Here is a 21,130-nt window from a genome sequence, read left to right as displayed (position 1 = left end):
TCGTCTTCAGTTTAACAAAGTCCTGTGATCTATAAATTCCAGTTTGTTAGTTGTTCCATACTGCGCTCCGTACCCAGATCTTCTGTTCTGTTACGACGATTGGGGAAAGTCTTTTTCATCAGAGCTGCACTACCCCCTATGGTTTTACTATCTGTGACGTATTCCATTATATATAAAAAAAAATCCCTTGTTACTTATGTTTGCATTTTAACTTTTCACCACAGTTCAACCAATAACAATAACCATTTTTTTTTTCTGTTTATTTTGCAAAATAAGTGCCAAGGAAAAAGAAAAGTACAAGATACAATAATATATATATATATATTTTGTCTTTATAATCTACAGACTGGCAACATACATGCTTGACCTTAGAATCATTAAAAGAAAGGAAGAACTTAATTTATTCACTACCAACCAGCGGTGGGAAAACCCTTGTTGCTGAAATTATAATCCTTCAGGAACTTCTGTGCAGACGAAGAGATGTACTCATGATCTTACCATATGTAGCCATTGTACAGGAAAAGGTGGGTATGCTTATTTTAGTCCTATACTGCAAAAGATTCACTGAGGCTATCGATTTATATGTAATTTATAAGTAGAGATGTGTGTGAACATCTCCCAGTTTGCTTAGAGAAAGTCCCCAAAGTCTCTTACTAGAATAGCCCACAGTTAATGTTAATTGTAGAGGGATGCATAACAGTTAGACAACATTTAGAGAGGAAAAGAAAGTTTTGCACTCTCAATTATTCTTCATCAACATTGGATGTATAAGATGGACTTGGAAAAAATGTTTAGACCACATCACGCTTGGTTACATAGCTCAGTCTTCTATCTCCTGTAATCTGTATAAACATCCACCCAGAAGTAGGAACTCCACACACAGGAGCTCAGAGGGAGGTAAAAAATATCAAAAATATATGTTATAGAGGATTTAAAGCAATACAGGCATACCCCGCATTAACGTACGCAATGGGACCGGAGCATGTATGTAAAGCGAAAATGTACTTAAAGTGAAGCACTACCTTTTTCCACTTATCGATGCATGTCCTGTACTGCAATCGTTATATACGTGCATAACTGATGTAAATAACGCATGTGTAACAGGCTCTATAGCCTTCCCGCTTGCGCACAGCTTCGGTACAGGTAGGGAGACAGTATTGCTGTTCAGGACATGATGACCGGCGCATGCGTGAGCTGCCGTTTGCCTATTGGGCGATATGTACTTACTCGCGAGTGTACTTAAAGTGAGTGTACTTAAAGCGGGGTATGCCTGTAAACAGTAACAGAAGTCCGACTGGTTTGGGCGTCAGAAACACCATCTACATGGGGCTGTACAAGAATGGAAATGGCCAGGTGATTAAAAAGAAAAAACAAATTGCAACCATAATTAAAAATACATGAAAGGCAATTACAAGAAATTACTCTAATCACATTCTCGATTACCCCTTCCGAACCGATCGAAAATCTCACTAAAATATTGTGAATTTCAAAAGCTGAATTATTGATAAAATACCTAATGTTAAAACAACATTAGGATAAAACTTGTTATTTAAGGCAATAACATTTCACCTTTAAAAGTAAACAATTTCACGTTGCAACAAGTACAATTAGTGTTTTATGATCAAATGTTTCATGTGGATTCTTACTGTTTAAACAAATAAAAATACCACTTGTGGCTACATTCACATTAATGGTTAAAAATGTAATCTCATTCTCAAATGTATTTGTATTACATACATATTGATTCAAAATATATTGAGTAAATGTCCTGAAGTCGCATTTTGACATTTTAAAATGTTAACATCCATTTCTTCCACAAATATTTTTTATTTCTTTTTAGGTCCGAGGCCTGTCCAGTTTCGGAGTGGAGTTGGACTTCTTAATAGAAGAATACGCTGGCAGCAAAGGCCGGTTCCCTCCTATCAGAAGGAGAAAAGGAAAGTCACTGTACATTGCCACAATTGAAAAGGGGCACAGCCTCATCAATTCCTTGATAGAAACTGGCCGAATTAGGGATTTGGGTCTTGTCGTAGTCGATGAGGTAATGCATTTAGTAAGACATGTATACTAGAATATAAGCCTTAATTAAAGATTCTATCGACCATTCTTTTTAGATTTTGAGAATGTGGTTCGCATAAGGTTTTAAAGTGAACATTTATGTAAATCTAGGATGCTTCTGTGAATATTAGATCGTCCTTTTAGAGAATTTTACTAACGTGGTGTATAGCATTATACATTATTTTCAATGTGTTTCCACTGAAGAGATTGTAGGGAAAGTTCACAGATCTTTTTCTTTTCTTCCTGCTAATAGTTGCACATGCTTGGTGAAGGTAGTCGAGGAGCGATTTTAGAAATGACCCTGGCTAAAATTCTCTACACCAGTGGTAAGAAAATGTTTATGCTCGTGAGTAATTGTCATTATTTACATAGTGTATGTAGCTGTACACAACACTGCATGACAATGCCTAATACACATTGGGTTTCATAAAGACTGAAAAACACCTGTAGTATTAACCAGGGACAAAAGTGCCCTGCGGTAGTTAATTTCCCTTTGTGCCCATAGCAGACCATTGCACATCTTTGAGCTGCCTTTATCCGTGATTTATTCGCTGATTTTGGGAGCTGCATGCATGCAAGTGGAAAAAACGTTAAAATTAAAGAATGCATTGTGAATGACTGGGTCACTCGTGCAATCCCAACTTTCCACTCCTTCACAATAATTACATATACATGCATCAGGTCCTATCTTTATCTCCCTTCCAATTAAAGGGGGTTGAACCTGCCAATGATACCACTTGTGAATGGCAAAAAAACAAAATGTATGTTTAAATATTACATTTGCATTCCAGTTTGAAAGTTGACGTTTTGATGATTGCTCATTCCTCAATGGTTGCATGTGCTCCTGCGACCATACAAAAGTGCCTTTAATTCTGTATAATCATAAACACAACACCAATTACAGTAGAAACGGTGTTAGGGATTACGGAATAGGAAAAAAAATCTAACTTCCTTGTTGGTTAATCTTTGTGACGGGACCTAGTACAATAGCATAGCTTCTTTGAAATTGGCTGGCATAGTTCACATGTACAATATGCATCACAAGAAAATAGGAGCACTCACAATTGCATGTACAGCTGTCACGGGTGCATGGTCTTCCACAACTTGTGAGGATATCATTGGAAAAAAGTGAGTGCATCTGCACTCCACTAGACTTGATGCAAAAAGGGAACAAGGTTTAATGTAGAATCAACGTTTCTGGCCTAATATTTGACCTTTGTAATTCTACATTAAATGTTTTGTTTTGTTCACGTGCAAGACAGCCGCTATTAATAGCACAACAATATGGCTGCGCCCTATTTACCTCATGGCTACTTGTTTCTGTTTTACAGAAAGCACACAAATAATTGGAATGAGTGCAACTTTGAACAATGTGGGTGATCTGCAGCAGTTTCTTAAGGCGGAGTATTACACCAATAACTTCAGACCTGTGAGTATTTCTGAATTATGTAAAACATTGGTAACATTTTCTTTAGTGACTGAACTATTCAAGACCCGTCTTTAATAGAAAATTCTTGAGGAGTGGTATTTGGTATGTTACATGGATACTTAGCCTTCCGCATTTAAACTGGATACTACCTGTGCATAATAAGAATAATTTGTATTTAGACTGAACAGTAAAAAAAAAAAATCTAACCAAGAAGCAGGATCCGAAAGCAATTAAAAATCATAATATAATGTTATGTTTTTGTTTCGAATTCAAAAGGCGATTTGAGCAGTAACCAAATGCCCTATACTGTATATTACGTGCAATAAGACCTTCCTGGCTTTTCATTAGAACAGCCTACTACACAGCCTCAAGGGGGTAATTATTTACAAATGATTTTCACAACAAGAAAATTGGATTTTGTATAAAATGTAGGTGGTGGATTGTGATACCTGTGATCAACATGAAAAGTTTTTCATAGATAAAATTATAGTATGTACTCACAGGTGTGACTTACCGCATAGATCTTTCTGTTTTTTTAATACACTGTACAAAATGTATATGTTCTTAACACCTTCAGTACCGGAAGGCTCTGCCACCTCAGTGGTTACGGCCTATCCGGCAGATCACGTGATCGCGACATCATTTTTGTGACATCAAGAGAAAGGGAGGGTTCGTTCCTTCCATACAGTGTTCCTGTGCAGTGTAAAAAAGTGCTCAAAAAGGCAGGATGTATCCCGTATATAATAAGAGCCTCCAGTCCATAGGGCATTGAAGTGCAGATTATGGGCATCCAATAACTGTAAAATTCGCTATTATTCTCTTCATGATGCAGTTATGGGTGTGCACGTGTAAGGAGATAAAATCTGGGATAGACCTTTTCAGAGCTTACACACAGAAGAGAAATTAATCTTATTGTAACTAAGCATATCAGTGGACTCTTTGAAACACAATGTGCACAAGCTAAGATTAAAATGTTTGTAATCCCCAACAAATTTCAGAGCATTGAGTAAGGAAGGAAGCTAGAGGTTAAGCTTCAACTGTAGTGGGTCTCTGTGCTCCCAAAATTAGACTTCTATACCACATGTAAAATAAAAATACCCCAGTGGAAGTCCAGTTATATCAGGGTTCATAAATAGGCATCAGGCCGCCATAAACCATAACAAATGCTTTTAAAATAGAATATAAGATCCAAGCAAATCAGAAAATAATGAAAAATATAGATTCGTGTTTTTATTAAAAGTCAACGTTTTAGCACCAAATAAGTTTTTGCAGATGAAGGGTTTTTTGCAACTTGCAGACAAAGATTGGCATTGACCGAAGACGGGTGAAACTGCCAACAATGTGTTTATGTGCAATTTTTGATATTCAGAACACCCCTGTATTTCTTCACAAATGTAGGTGGAACTCAAGGAATTTGTTAAAATCCGAGACCGTATTTATGAAGTTGACCGCAAAGCAGAGGATGGCTTCACGTTTTCACGACTTCTCAGCTACAAGGTAAAGGCTGCACCAACAATAATAAATAGCAAATGGCATAAAAATGTGTGTCCCGCAGTGGAGATTACTATGGCAAACATCTACTTTGTGTATCAAAAACAGATCTTTTATATGTACAGTATATGATCTAGTCCAGTGTTTTTCAAACCTCCTTGAGACCCACTGCCACACCAGACTCTTGGACCAACCCATGCACTTTCATCCAGGTGAAAGCACTTTTTCTATTGTTTTGCGTATTAATAGAATGTTAGATGGTTGCCTAGGGAATCTGGTTTGGTCACAGATCCTCTGAGTCACAAGGAAAGGTTTGAAAAACACTGATTTTTAGTGAAGCATTCCCAAAAATCATATAGAGCGCCCTATGCCATTGCAGTCAAATATGGACCAATCAAAGGCACATGGCCCTTTTGAATTATGCATCAGATACCTTATATTGGACTAACATAACACTATCTTCTATAATTGAGTTAGAGCATCCGTACAAATAAAAAAACCATCAAATTACACAATTTTGTACTCAAATCAAGTGTCTTGTAGTTGGAATCAAAAAGCTTATTGGTGGAATGAACGGGTATTGTGGAGTGCAGTATGATTTAATTTCCATTGATCCTACCTGCCCTCCAATATTTATTTTATTTTAGTATTCCAGTAATATGCTGAGGATAGACCCTGACCATCTTATTGCCTTGGTGACAGAGGTCATCCCAAACCATTCCTGCCTTGTCTTCTGCCCCACCAAAAAAACCTGTGAGAATGTAGCAGAAATGATTTGTAAATACTTGAACAAGTAAGTTATTTTAAATTTCAACCAGAAAAAAAAAATGGAAACGTTTCATTTAAAAATGTAACCTTACATTTCATGTTATACCGGTGGTTACAATTTTTTTTAGACTTCATGTTGCTTTTATTTTTTCAAATATCTGTAAATCAGTTGCAGAAATTCTCTTGCCTGCATTCATAGTATGCTGCTTCCATTTTGTTTGGACAATTGCCCACCACTTTTCAGCATTAAGTTTCTGCCGCACTTTTCTGTTGTGATCTGTTTTTTTTAATTTTTTTACTAAATGCATTTTAAAGTTCTAGGATCCATATCTGTCCTAGGGGAGTGTAGATTTGTTATAGGCGGGGATATCTACTTGCGCATTCTTCGTATGTGAAATGACCGTGTACAGAGCTTTCGTAGCCTCCCAGCTCTCTTCTTTGTGTCCACTAGCAGCACCATGGGGAATTAATCTAAAGCAGCAGTTCAAGTATTATCCTTACATGTGTGTTTTCTTTTTAATAAATCAGTTCTGTACTATGAGAAAATACTTGTAGCATTAAAAAAAGAAGAAGATTGTTTTAAAGACATTTTTAATGTTTCTAAGGCTACGCTTGTAGTGCCAGCGACGCGACGGTCAGACTATGGTCGCTGGAAAAAACAAATAGAGCTGACTTCCAGCGATCGAGACCAAACAGTCGTTCCATCGTGTTAAGCTTACTATAAGCGCATGCGATGGCGGCAATGCATTTGTTTTGTTGCGACGTCGCCATCGCCGGCACTATAAGCGCAGCCTAATGTAGGAAGCATTTCCAAAGTGACAGCCCCTTCTCCTTCTGATAGGCTCTGGGTCTTGAGCCCCGCCCTCTCCCTAGCAGTGCACCAATTGTATCTAGTAACTGTCCAGTCAATCATATCCCAGGACTACATTGCCCACAATGCTGTGCAAGAACTGAATTAAATAACCCGGAGCAAGCGATCGATTACAGGAGAACGGATCGATCTGCAGCTTAGCTAATCACTTGTCAGTGTGCAGATTGTATTGATGCGCATATTAATGAGGAAAAAAAATATATATATTTTTTAAAAACGGCAGCTTGAACTGCAGCTTTAAAGAGCAGGGTGTCGATTTCCCAGTTTGCCATTGTTACGTCCCATTCTTGTTACAATCGTTTCTGGAACTCGTGTCTTTCTTATTTTCTTTTCTTGTCAAAGAACATACGTAAGTCACAGAGAAGTAGAAAAAAAACGCTTGCTTCAAGACCTGAAGAATACAGGGAATGGCACATTGTGCTCGGTTTTAAAACGCACAATTCCCTTTGGCATTGCGTACCACAACAGCGGGCTGACCAGCGACGAGAGGAAGCTTGTTGAGGAGGCTTATTCAGCCGGAGTCCTTTGCCTCCTGGCTTGCACCTCCACTCTTGCAGCTGGAGTCAATCTGCCAGCACGAAGGTCAGTCATACGCGGGGTAGCAATGCCTCTGTCCTGTCTCTGCTGTTATACTGTTAACCTGGTGAGTTTGGGATCTTCTTTCCCGACTTAAAGCAGCAATGCTACTTTCCAACTTTTTGTTTTTATATGTGAAGCATGTGACAATGTATAATATATTGTCACATGCTTCACATATAAAAACAAAACAAAAGGGTACATTGTTACCTAGGCTGGCAATTGTTGGATGCTCCTGTTATAAATCTGTAAAACTCCTGACTGTGTGACTAACATAACGTTTGCCTTTCAGTTTCAATCAATCCTTCAGTAAGTCAGTGTAAATCGGCAGCTACAATGTATCCTTATACTGTATTACTAAGGTAACATCTATTGTTGCAGTTTAAACTGCTGAGAATATTGGCAACAAATTATCCGAAACAGGAAAGTGTTGCAAAAATCTTGCACTGCTTGTCCAAAAGCCTGCTATAGTAATCAAAGGATGCTTTAAAACTAATTAATAATGGCATTATGAGTTGAATATTTTTATTATTTGTTTGAAAGAAACAGTCACTAACTACAGAGCTGATATATTTAAAAAAACAAAAAATATATAAGATTTCACATGTTTTGCTGCTTTAATGCAAGGCTGTTGCAAACATTAATAAAGCAATGTGTAAATCTACTTCCAGAACAACATTTACACAAATACGGGCTGCAGAAGAAAGAGTTATAACGGGGATTACGTTAAGAGAGAATGAACCACTTCAATTAAATCTCTGTTTATTTCCAAGGAATCTGAAATATCGATGATTTTTTGTTGTTGTTTACGTTAGCTTGCTAAAACCCCTGTGTATATCTTGTATTCTATCATTGACCCAAAACCAGAATGCTAGCTTTTGGTTTTTATATTTTTTTGTGAGGAAAATTGATATAACCTTGCCAAAATCACATTTTTTGATGACATGAAAGAAGTGTTTTCTACATACCGGCATGGTATAAACAGAAATCTCTTGTTGTGCATAAATGACACTCACTCTTTAATGTTTGCTAAATTTAAACTAAAAGAACAGTCCTGTTTTCTATCCTAAAATAGTAGTGGTCACGGAGAAATAGAGATTTGTTGTAGGTTGTGATAATAACAATGATACTGTACCTCAATAATAGATTTAATTATAGTGTACAGAGCTGTCAAAACGTCACTGATCTCTTTGAAGTGTAACGGAAAGATAAGTGGCAGCAATTACCATGAAACATGAGTTTGCGCAAACATATCGATGTTTTAGGGGATTATTTAATAAGCGGAGCGATCAGTCAAAAATTCCCATTGACTTTTTTTGTTCATATTTTGATGGTTTGGTGGGAAGCTGGATACCTGAATTTCACTGCATTGTTGTCTCCTCTGTAGGGTTATTTTACGAGCTCCTTACATTGCCAGAGATTTCCTCAAGAGAGCCCAATATAAACAGATGATTGGCAGGGCTGGGCGAGCTGGTATTGACAGTGCTGGAGAGAGCATCCTCATTATACAGGAAAAAGACAAGCAAATGGTAATGTTTGGAATGATGCATTTGGTTGCAAAAATAATACCAGGTTTGTCATTAAAAATATGCGTTAAGTTCTTTTAGTGGGGCACTGGTCTGCAGTGTTTTGAACCTGCTATGTAGTGTATACTAGTACTGATAAGGGTGCGTCCACATCCTGGGTTTTTAATAGTGCAATTAACTGTTTTTCACTACACTACAGTCACCGAACCCCTTCAGTGCCCTATAGGCTACAGGGCCTTTATGATGTACGCTCTACGTCATTGGGTTTTGCTTGTTTTCCAGGCATTGTTCACACGCTCTGACCGCAAACTAAGCAGAAGGGAGATCTCTCCCCTTCAGTTGATGTAACTGGAAGCAGGAAGCCATCGTTAGTTCCTTACAGCTGAGCACCACATAGTGTATATGGCACTAAATGTGTAATATCATTTTAGTGAAAGCTCATCTTTTAGACTCCCCGCTGTCCACATCATTGTCTTATTTTTGGCTGTCTTTGCCATTGGACAGCACTGTTTAGTTCACAGACTATAGGACAAGGAGTAATGAAGTTCTCACAGTTCTCTTGATTGCTTCCTATGAAACCCTTGGTGCATATAAAGACATTCCCTTTATGAAACACTCAAACTCATTCACACGTTCATTTACGTGCCCTTAAAAGTGTAGAAAGCCGCTTTTTCAGAAGGTTGTTAAGGAAAGATTTTTTTTTTTATAAAGAAAAACTACTTAAACAGTTGTTCATACACAAGAATGGTGTTATTTATATTTAAAGCTCCAATATGTTCCACAATGGAGTGCAATTAGTATGACCACGGCCCGACAATCTGGGCAAAAACCCACTCACCCTCCTCCCCTAAAAGTCAATCCCCCCCCCCAAAACACTCCCTCAGCCCCCCCTCACGACACTTGCGGCGGGGTCTGACGGCGGGGTGTGGCCTTCTGTCTTCTGCCCTGCAAGTTCATCTTTTCCACCTGCAGCTCCAGTTAAAATGACACCGCGTTGCCATGGCAACGGGACGTGGTGATCTCGTGACGTTGCGTAACGTGGTTCCGCGTAACGTCACGACATCACATAGCGTCTCATTGCCATGGCAACGGGGCATAATTTGACACCGCACGGCCATTTTAACTGGTGCTGCAGGGGGAAAAGATGAATTTGCAGAAGAAGACCGGGAAACGTCGGGGGATGCCGCCGCAGGTAAGCAGTCGACAGCGGCCAAAATGCAGTCACCCGTGGTGACCGGGCGAGTGCATTTGTCGATCCCTGGGTATGATAATAACAGAACATACAAGAAAGATTACAACATTAACACGTACACCAGAACTCTTCAACTGTCGGCCCACGAAGAGCCTTGATGTGGCAAATGGACTTTCTGTCCCAGGTAATTTTATAAAACAAATATGGTAAAGGGCGCTCCTATGTGAAAATCACAGTGATTAATGTGCAATAAAGTGAATATACTGTGATAAACAATAAATACAATCTGTGAATAAAGTGACACTTATTGTGCATATAGTGTAACAACAAAAATGTATATAAATTCTGCTCAAAGCCCTTAAGGAACTGTCCGTGGACTTCCCTTTGTAGCAGGATGATCTCAAAAGTAGGGCAGCACAAGTGTCCGTGTGATACATGTAAGGAAATAGAAACACATCCTAGTGCAATATGTCTTTAAATTATAAGTGAGGGAATTGAAAAAGCCTTTGAGGTGGGAACTCACATTTTCCCAAAATCAAATGGGCATATCCAAAACTGTGGTAAATAATTCAGTGGATGGTAAGGGTCCTATCCAAGCTCAGGTAGGTGGTAATCCTCAATTCCTTTGTAGTATGGACGTTGTGTTGGCAGTGCAGGAGAAAGCCAACATGCTGTAGTGCAATACAGATAGATAAATATACTTTATATGAGCATAATATGAATTAAACACTTACATAGTGTCATAAATAACAAGGCACATAAAATATGATGTGCATCAAGTGCGGAGCTCTCACTGCCACCTCCGTCTGGAATCTCTCCGTCGTGTCACTTCCGTTTTGATGCACCACCGGTCCCGGGTGGAGGAAGATCCGGGCTGAATCATGAGGGCAGATGGGAGACAGCAAAACATACCACAGTGACTCTACGCGTTTCACTTTGGATAGCTTCATCAGGGCTTCAATTTCACTCAATTTTTGTGACAGTGGGGATATAGAAAAAAAACTGATGTCATAGAAATAGCTCATGCATAAACCTCCACTGCTTCTAGCCAAATAAGGCTCATGTGTTTATACCTTTGATGTCATTTTATTTCAAAACTTCTTAGGGCCACAATGCACATGTAAAACACTGAACGAGACTATATTCACTGTACTTTCAGGTGCAGGAATTAGTCAGCAAACCATTGGAGAACTGTTACAGCAATCTCATGTATGACTTTGGAAAGGGCTTGCAAAGCCTACTGCTTTCTCTGATTGGGCTGAAGGTATTTATATCATATTGTCTTTTTAATATATATATAGATGTAGCCAGAATGCAGGTCTCTGGAGCCGTGGCTGAAAGGGCAAAAAGCTGTGGCTCCGGGGACCATGCCGGTTGCTGCATCGCTGCAGGGAGTCCATACTTCCGGTATTGGACCCTCCACAGCGATAACCTTCTGTTGCAGGAGCAGCTGCAGTCACGCAGCGGGACACACACAACGTGCCAGTGGGAGCAGACACCATTGTAAGTGCATTAGCTGCATGCGAAAAAGTTAAATAATGCTGTGGGTGCGTATATATAATTATAACGATGGATGTATGAAGTTAATAATCTTTAGAATAACTTGATGAACCCCAAACTGACAAGCTGTATTATAAGGAAGATATCAAATATTCCTTTGTATTGTATGCTCTGACAATTTAGTATTATTTTTAAATATTGGCAGGAACGGGCTCCTATACCAAAGTGTGAAGCGTGATACAAAATCTACTTTAACATTGAAGGAGGGTTTCGTAGATTTACTAATTAACAAACTTTAACACCTATTTAAATGAAAGTCTTAAGGTGTGCTAAAGTTTAGCACTGTTCAAGGAATAAAAGCCTTAGGCTTGTAATATAGTACGCACTGGTGCAGGTGCGTGCATGGTGTTTCACGTGGCGTGCGCGTTTAGTGTCTATAGGGCAAGCGGTGACGTGCGAAAATAGAAATTTCTTGTATTTCCTCTGATCTGCCGCGCCACCGCTCACGGCCGGGCGCGCGTGTGTCTCAACTATAGCAAAGTCAGCCTCACACAGGCAATTTTCATTGACGCGTGCGCAGTATATTACAGGCCTTAGAGATGTTCAATACATCTCCTAAGGCCTTGATTATACTAGGTCCGGCAGTGCGCTTGCGCTCGCGCTCCCTCGTGACGTCACCAGGGCGATGCGCACGCCCGAAACCTTCACTACAGGCAGAAGGCATCGGAGGCGTGGCCGTGAGCAGTACGCCCTCATTGGCTGATACGCTCGCGTGACGTGGCCGCCGCGCGCCAAAATAAAAAATCTCCTTGGGAAAAGCTTGCACAGTCACTCTTCGTCGCTCACACCGCGCACGAACTATGTGCAGCTGCATTGGAGTACATTAATTTGTTCTGGTGTCGTGCGCACGTGCACCACCGGTATACGCATGGCCTAAGAAAGTCACTGTTCATGCAACTTTTTAATTTGGTACCTAAAAACATACAATAGCTGTCAATTTTAAAAAGAATTATTGGACGTCTCTGGGGCACTTTAATTTTTTTTCTATATTTTTCTAGATTGCAAGGACAGCTAAGGAAATCTATCACTTTGTTTGCCACACATTATTCAGTGTTCAACAAACTCATCTGTGCAAGGAAAAGAGCCTGTGGGACACAACAAGGCAATCATTGGAGCAACTTCTAGACAAGGACCTAATACACCTCAAAATGTGCAGTGAAACAGAGCAACATATATATGAGATCTCAAATCTAGGTCAAGCAACCTACAAAGGTGAGAGAATCTGAAGTATTGTATGGAAGGAGATTGTGGCATTTTAACCATCTATTTTTGTTATTGGCCTATTGTTCTTCTTTTTATTGCCGTGGATGCTATAAAAAGTAAATCATTACATAAAACCTGAATTTAACCAGCTGTATACAATTTTAGAGCTTTGCTGCTGGAGGGACTCCTGCAGAAGAACAATGAAATCAGCAGGTCACCTTCACAACCCCTTTTTGGAAATGAATGTAGCATGCTGCCACTGAGGTGTACAGCAGGACTAAGGCCGCGCTCACACAGCGCGCTACACGACGTGCACGCGCTTATGTGCGCGCGTTCGTGACAGACTCCTGGTGGCCAATGGTAGTGTTCAGTATTGAAACTACCATTGGCTGCAAAGTACGGCGTCGACGCTGCTGCAGTAGCTGGAGTCTTTTGAAACTGTGATCTCCGGCTGCAGCAGCGTGACGTCAATTTCAGCAGCCAATCAATGTCCAGACAGGCTGCTGAAATTCAGACTCGGCAGTGAAATCGGAGGAGATGGGGGACGGGGGGGAGGGGGACGGGGGGAACCGGGGGGGGGGGGATTCCGGGGCCACCTGCAACTGTCTGCACAATATACCAGGAGGGGATATTAACATATATCCCACCATACGGTTGTGTTGGAGCGTATATATGCCAATTTTTTTTCACACCCACCGCCGCGACCCAACTCCTGCAGCTTGAGCACAGATCACTGGGCTGCAGGAGCGTGCGGCGGAGGCGTGCATGGAAACGCGCGGCCGTAGCTGGCAGTGTGAGCTTGGCGGGGGTTTATCTAGCCGAGTTAAGCTTTCTTCTAGCATACAGAAAAATTGCATCATGCCAACAATTACAGTTGCTTAATAGCATGGACTGATATTCTGCTACTCTCCAAGCCAGGCACCAGACAAAGTTTACTTGGCAGACAATGTATGTATCTATGTTTTGGCTACTTTTTTTGGTCTTCAGGGCTAAGCATTGAAATGTATATGTGTGTTTAACTGGGAAAATCTCTCCAAATGAACTTGAACACATTCAAAATGTAGTGGTTGCAACAAATGGTCTGGACATCGCCACTTCTCAAACTGCAGTGCTTGTATTATATTTGCTGTACTACCTATAAATTAAAGGAATAGTGAATACCCGTCGCATTTGATGATGCCTGTCTATTCTCGTTCATTATTGGTAGGCATTACTGATGCAATCTCTTTTTACCAATACAAACGAATCATTCTGTTTTAGGATCCATCGATTTGGCTTACTGTGATGTGTTGTACAATGACTTGAAAAAGGGCCTGGAAGGACTGGTTCTGGATAGCTATCTTCATCTCCTCTACCTGGTGACACCATATGACATGGTTGCTCAATGCAGTCCAGACTGGATGATCTATTTCAGACAGGTGAGGTTTAGTGCTGACTTCTGTTGCTTCTTAATTGTGCTAAATTTCAAATATGTGGATTAGGGGATTGTTACTGTGCTGAAAAATGAAATGTCAAATGAGAGTTGGAAGCGTCATACAAAAATGACTCCCACAAAACAGGACCAATGTGGCCTTGCATGTAAAGAATTAAAAAACTGCAACTGTAACTGAGGGTCAAAGTGAGTCAGAAGCATTGTACCTAAATGATGTGTTCTTAAGTAATAATAATATTTTACAACCTACATATACATTTGTTATTATTATTATTTCTCCACAAATATGTGGACAAAGCTATGTAATGCACACAGATTACTTATGTATATCAAAGAAAGATGTGAAAGATTAATAAGTTCTTGGTTCGTGGCTAGTTCTGTCAGGGTATAATGAATCCCGGAAAGTTGTCAACTAATATCATTACTCCTGTTAAAATAATGTTAATAGAGAAGCCTGTGTACTTGATTTAAATGCCTGTTGCTTTCAACTTTTACAGTTTAACCAGCTCAGTTTAATAGAGCAGAAAGTTGCCGCTACCGTGGGGGTGCCAGAAAGTTTCCTTGCGCGGAAGGTTTCATGTCAAGCTGTAAAGGTGAGTAGATCAGTGTTGCAGTTGTGTAATTACACTATGTGTGACTATTAAAGTGCTAGCTAAAGGCGCAGTCTCACATAGCAACAAATCTAAAATGAAAGCAATTTAAAACCGTCTCTGCTGTTATGTGGCACGGTATATGTAATGAAGCTACAGGTACTTATTAGTTATGTGAAAAATAATTGTTCTGACGTGAGGAATATGGCCTTCTCTAGAACTCTGCCAAATCCGTGGGAAAGCCTCAAGTCACTTTATCTCTCATAATGCTGCAAGGGCTACAAATGAGTTTATAACCTGATTGGTGGCGGGTTTCATTGTGCTGCTGATGTGTGCAGTGCTGTAAACAGTAGTACAATGTCCACTCTATTAAAAACGTATTGGAATTCGGGTCCAAATAATATAATAAAGTACCTGTTTATAATATCATCCTATGGGCCTGCATACTGGATGCAACGTATTGTTTTAACGCTAGTTTTTCTTTGTCTTCACTTTCTACTTTTTAAATGACATGAGTGTTGCGGAGAAGGACCAGTATGTGTAAATCCTGTCCTAAAAAGATAGGCATTTCCCACAGCAAAAGGGATTGCATCTCAATGACACTATAAATCAGGAGAGGAATGACAGAGTGAACTTAGTTTAGCCCTGTGGGTGCCCTATGGACATAGCTATGTCATGGCGTCCGGCACTCCAGGGGCCTCGTGACAGTAGCTACTCCTTCCATTTTCTCATCAGTGACGGAGCGATCATGTGATCGCGAGTGCCGGAGAACCATGGCCCTGTGGTACTCAGGGCTAAGTGTTACCATGTATTTTTAATGGTAGGAAGGCAGTGGGCACTGATGAAGTTGCAGAAAAGGATTTTTTTATAGAATATACATATTTCTCAGTTTCGGTCACAGCTGGGACCGTTGTCAGGGCTTGGGGAAGCATTCTCACTTAGGACCCTTAAATACCCTCTAAGGATCACCCCCTCCAAACGTTGAAATCGTTAAAAAATGCTGCCGCTGGATCCTTGCGTCGGCGTCGCACACCGTCTCTGCGTCATGATTTTGTTCCGGCAGGTGAAATCCAGCCAGTATTTTTAAGCCACAAACTAAAAAAGTATTCTAATAATTTGTTTTCAATGTTTTGTACGTTTTTAGAGTGCGGATGACAGAGTGGTGAATAGGCTTTACCTCTCCTTTGTACTGTACGCCTTGCTGAAAGAAACCGATATATGGTGCGTGTCTGAGAAATTCAACATGCCTCGAGGATCCGTTCAAAATCTGCTGAACTCCTCTGCTTCATTCTCCTCCTCTGTGCTACATTTCTGCGAGGTAAACAGTTGCCAAAGAGAGAACTAGGTATTTGCAGGTACTGCTGCCCATGAGTACTGCACTGCACATGCTGCTAAAGTGTCCCTGTCCATCTTTACTCTAAGTGGTACACACGTGGAATATCTCTGTTGGTAGCTGAGGGCAACTGGGACATTGGCAATCATTCCTAAGCACTGCAACTTTACTTGGGTTTTATATCCACCCTGTTGAATGTATTCTCAGAAAGAGGACATTAAAAAAAATTAAAGGTCAATTATTGTAACTGTTGCATTGATATATAATGTATGGCCATCAAGGTATAAATCTGCTGGTCATGGACATATATTGTGTAATGTTAATAATGGTATATTCAACGTCCAATTAAACATTAATCATTATCATTAAGGGGGTTTCATTCTGCATTGTACAGTGCCATTGTTTTGTTTTATATATATATATATATATATATATATATATATATATAATGGAAATATAACTGTATGCTCATCTGCATGTCTTAGGCAGGTCTGCAACCCCACCTTTCACCATTATCATCCAGCACACAGCACTTCCACTGCAGCAAGGGATTCTGGGAAATGACATGCAAATGAGCACACAGTGACACTTTTTGCTTCAAAACCATTTTAAACATGGTTCCCTATAGGCTTAAGCTTGGTGCATGGTCACAGCTTTAAGCACAGCCAGGGTTAAGATGCATAGCCAGTATATACTTTTCATTGCTTTACCCCAGGTTGCAAGCTTTTTTTGTTTTTGAGGGTTACCATCTGTATATACCAAGCATCATTTAACCCATTTCCTGTGCATGCCTCCACTGACACTGCAGGGAGGTTATTCCTTTTGTACTAGTTTTGGGGTTGTTTTCTCTGTAAAAATACTTTCGTATCCTACCCCTACAGTTGTCACACTGTTCCACTGTAATGTGAATCTTTGTGCTGGAGGATGTGCAAAGCTTTTCCAGCACGCAAAGTGTCACTATCAGTTTTATTCCATATCTGCAATCAATGCACATTTTCTCTGCAGGAGTTGGATGAATTCTGGGCGTACAAAACTCTTCTCCAGGAAGTTACCAAAAGACTGAGTTACTGTGTAAAGTCAGAGCTTATACCACTTATGGAGGTCGCTGGTGTTTTGGAGGTTAGTAGGAAAAGTACTGTGTGTGTTGATTTGCTTTTGAAGTAACATAACTGGCCATATTTACTCGTCTATCTTGTGTTGTGACGTACCTTATGGCCGATACACTTGAATGACACGTAAGACTTATGGCTTAATAAATATGCCCCTAAATGTCTTTCAATCTGGGTTTGCAGCATTGCTGTGTGTTATCAATATGTTCAGCATACAGATGTAGCCAACATTGTTGCCCCTGTTAATGTTTGCATTGCATCCAAAAACGCGTAAAATATTGCTTGTGGTGTTAAAATGCAGCGCATTATTTGTTTAAATGGAGCTGCTTTCAATTTTTGTCCAATTTCATGCCAGCATTGGGGCAATGCATTGGAGCAGTATCGCCTGCTAAACCATCATTCCACAGCAAAATAGGAAAAGGAGGCAATAGTATAATATATACTGTATAACGTTCACAAATATTATAAAGTTAACATATTCTAATACAATAACCAAGCTGGTTCCTGCTCCAAGGATCTTGCGGTATAAAAGGATTTACACATTGATAATATTTTCAAGCATATATGCTCCTTGGCTTGCTTTATAATTCTTTGTGCAAATATGTAACTGTTCTGGTATAACGTAAACATGATACATTTGGAGCCACAATAACAAAAGATACTGTTTATTTTATGTATCCTTTGTTCCTTGAGCTTTTTTCCGTCACATCTGGAGTAAGAGGTCAGCAAAACATTACAGATGAATAGATGGTGGGTCAGGCAGAATGTTTTCATAATGTTCATTGTCTTGTTTTATAGTCTCGAGCTAAACAGCTGTACAATGCTGGTTACACCACTCTAGCGCATCTGGCAAATGCTAACCCAGAAGTGATGGTGAAGACGATTGAACATCTGTCCAGACGTCAGGCAAAGCTGATGGTTTTCTCCGCTAAGGTGATAACTTGATGTGTATTTTACATGTGATATTGTTGGAGCCACAGTTCAGTTTAGTCTATTCATCTAGAATAATTGTTACATTTTATGATTAAATGTGCAGTTCTGTAGGATAATTTTTTAGAAGATTTAAGCATGCAGAAGTACATAACATTGTCTTTTCCCCCCCCAATTCTCATTAGAAAATATAAATTAACACACGCCTTCTAACTATTCCTTTATGATAGAAAATGATCAAAAAGCCTATGAATTAGCCAAATATACCTGCAGTACTAGAGCAGGGATGCACAAACTGGGGGGGCGCAGGATTTTCTTTGGGGGGGGGGGGCGGTGTTTGCAGAGACCCCACGCTCTTCCCCAAGCCATTTAAATTAAATGCCAGGGGATCGCGCGAGGCCTCTGCAACTGAACTTACCGAGGTTCAGCCGGCTTCAGTTGACACGTTGACAAGGCAACACAGCGTCAAATGATGCCGCAGTGTCATGTGACGTCACATGAACCCGCATTGATGCCCGTCGCCATGGCGTCACGTCACATGACCCCACTGACGCCGACAGATAGGTAAGGAGGGCACGAGCACCGGGGGAGTGGATGCAGGGGGGCGCAGCAACAGAAGTTTGCGCACCCCTGTACTAGAGCATACACACGAAAGGAAAGAATCACTTCAGAGCAAGGTGCAGATTGCTACAAGCAACATATTGAGTAAGAACCTATGGTCCATATTCACTAAAGGCTGTTATGCATTCACACACCTAAATGAATGCGAGTTAAGACGTGCTAAAGCTTACCACCCTTTTGTGAACATGGGCCTAAGTACCATATTGGTCCGATTTAGAATGGGACCTAATTTCATAAGCTGCTGGAAAGAGAAATGTTTTGGGCCTATTGAAACTTCACATATGTATTTTATAATGCCCTGTAGGCTACTCTTACTTTCCAGTGCAAATGCAGACAAGTAATAAACAATACAACAGTTTCATTTCGGAAAATGTGTACAATTTCACAATTCCCCGTCTGTAGCAGCATCATCGCCACTCTCTTCTTTGTTTGAGTCACTTCCTGTGCTGTCTTGGATGTGTGCTGTGGCTGCCACAAAAGATCATCTTCAGAACCAACCATAACATTGGAAATGCAACCTTTCTGAACAAGCCCTGAACAATACTCTGGGTGAAAATCCAATCTCAAGCATGAAGTACCCAATCACATAACTGGCTGAACGTTGGTTCTCTTATCTTACCAGTGGAGGAGTGTGGCCACCAGATCAAAACCAATCTGTGTACTTCTTTCTTAAATTGTCTTTGAATGGTTTCTTAACAACCACATTGAGAACTTCTTATTGGCAGGTCCTAGCTCCGGGGATGACAACCAAATCTGTGTACATTTTTGCAATTTGTTTTTTGACACCTGGGGTTAGGTGTCCCCTAAATGGCATCCAATACTAGCATTGATCTTATTCTGAATAGCATTCCTGGTCTTCTTCCCCAAACACCTTTTAGCCACTTCAAAACAAGTCTTTCATCCATCCACTGCTTTTCTTGCACTGAAACTATCAGGCCAGAAGGTAACTTTTCTTTGGGCATAGTTTGTATCTGCTACAACTGCGAGCATAACTGTTACTCTACATTTCCCGTTTACAGTAGATTTGAATCATTACTGATTTCTCTCCTTTATTGGGGAGTTTGATCTGCATTGCCCATGAAACTTACAGGATAACCATGCTTTTTCCTTATGGCTGTAACATGGTCTTGAAATGAAATGAGTTTGTCACTGAAATCCTGTGGCAGCCTCTGTGCCGAAGTTGTACGTCACCTCAGAGTTGACCCATTTCATAGCATCATTCTCCTACACCGTCCGAAGCTGGCTTTAAAATCCGATCCTGGTATCTTTAACTCTTTTCCAATTTAACGTCCTTTGAACTGGATAGCTTCTCTTGTTACGGGAAATCCTTTATTGGCCATCTCATTAATGTACTGAGTAACATGTGCATCAAGTTCTTCATAGAGTTCATTCTTTTGTTTCCGCCATCGCCTCACATTATTCACAGTTATGCCAAATTCCTTAACCGCTGCACAGTTCTTTGTATTTTCTGCCGCACGTACTACCATCATTTTAAAATTGCCATCATAACTCCTTTGCAGTCCTTGGTTAATTTGGCCCTTTCTTGTTCCCTATCTCATCGTGGTGACTCATTTTTTGCACAAGGATCAATCAGCCAAAACTTGCAATGTCCTTGAGCACGTGGAGCACAGACGGCTGCTGTGTTGGTAACACGCACAGGAATGAATGGAGCACAGACGGCTGCTGTCTTAGTAGCACATACAGGAATGTTAGGGGCCCGATTATAAGGCGAATATGGATTTTTCAGCTTTTAGTTTTATTTTTTTTAAAACATTGCGTTATAATCACTAAGCCAATACGGTATTTCATATTGATCATAATAATCCTTTCCCTTTCTCCCTCTAGTGGGGGTGAAAAAAGCATTGTAGACCTAAAGATAGCTCGTGCAATGCATTTTAATGCCTATTTTGTACTTTAGCTGGTGGCATGTTAGTACTAAGCATAAAACATTTATTGCATTACAGCAAATACTTAAGAGCACTACAGTAGTTAAGAAAACAGGTAGACCTCTGACTTGCTACTAAATATCTAAATTAAACAGTTTACCGTAAGGTACGTTAACCCATTTTTTTAATGACTGAATAGTGCCACTGTGTCCATACAGCTACATTATGCTGTGTGTGTTTATAATATATATATATATATTGCACATGCATACATAGATATACTTCTTATTTTGTTATGTTGCTGCCCTTGTTGTTGTGTTTCCTACAGATGCTACTGAATGAAAAGGCAGAAGCTCTTCAAGAAGAGGTGGAAGAACTTCTGCGCCTTCCATCAGATCTCCCAGCACTTACCTTAAAGACAGAAAATCCTTTAATGACGACTGAATAAAATTATATGAACTAGATTAGATTTTTTTTGTATTATTATTATTAGCACTTAATTATTGAACACTAAATTCCTATGGATGAAATAAATAAATCACACCTACTTTTAAA

The 21,130-nt window shown here is 40.0% G+C and overlaps 1 protein-coding gene across 7 annotated transcripts in view; it reads left to right on the top strand.

The window, feature by feature from the left end:
- The window catches only part of HELQ (helicase, POLQ like), a 27,027-nt gene extending 5,897 nt beyond the window's left edge, over positions 1–21,130 (top strand). For all 7 annotated transcript variants that reach the window (XM_075605576.1, XM_075605583.1, XM_075605590.1 and 4 more), the window contains exons 4-19: positions 346–524; positions 1,841–2,041; positions 2,312–2,384; positions 3,390–3,487; positions 4,886–4,984; positions 5,626–5,771; positions 6,960–7,199; positions 8,581–8,722; positions 11,071–11,175; positions 12,470–12,683; positions 13,935–14,092; positions 14,604–14,699; positions 15,841–16,014; positions 17,035–17,148; positions 17,937–18,071; positions 20,904–21,130. In XM_075605576.1, the coding sequence (XP_075461691.1) occupies positions 346–524; positions 1,841–2,041; positions 2,312–2,384; positions 3,390–3,487; positions 4,886–4,984; positions 5,626–5,771; positions 6,960–7,199; positions 8,581–8,722; positions 11,071–11,175; positions 12,470–12,683; positions 13,935–14,092; positions 14,604–14,699; positions 15,841–16,014; positions 17,035–17,148; positions 17,937–18,071; positions 20,904–21,023 (2,294 nt within the window). In that variant the 3' untranslated portion in view covers positions 21,024–21,130. The remainder of the gene's footprint in view (positions 1–345; positions 525–1,840; positions 2,042–2,311; positions 2,385–3,389; positions 3,488–4,885; positions 4,985–5,625; positions 5,772–6,959; positions 7,200–8,580; positions 8,723–11,070; positions 11,176–12,469; positions 12,684–13,934; positions 14,093–14,603; positions 14,700–15,840; positions 16,015–17,034; positions 17,149–17,936; positions 18,072–20,903) is intronic.

This window comes from Ascaphus truei, chromosome 1 (genome assembly GCF_040206685.1).
Source record: "Ascaphus truei isolate aAscTru1 chromosome 1, aAscTru1.hap1, whole genome shotgun sequence".
Lineage (NCBI taxonomy): Eukaryota > Metazoa > Chordata > Amphibia > Anura > Ascaphidae > Ascaphus > Ascaphus truei.
This window is presented reverse-complemented; position numbering and strand designations above follow the sequence as displayed.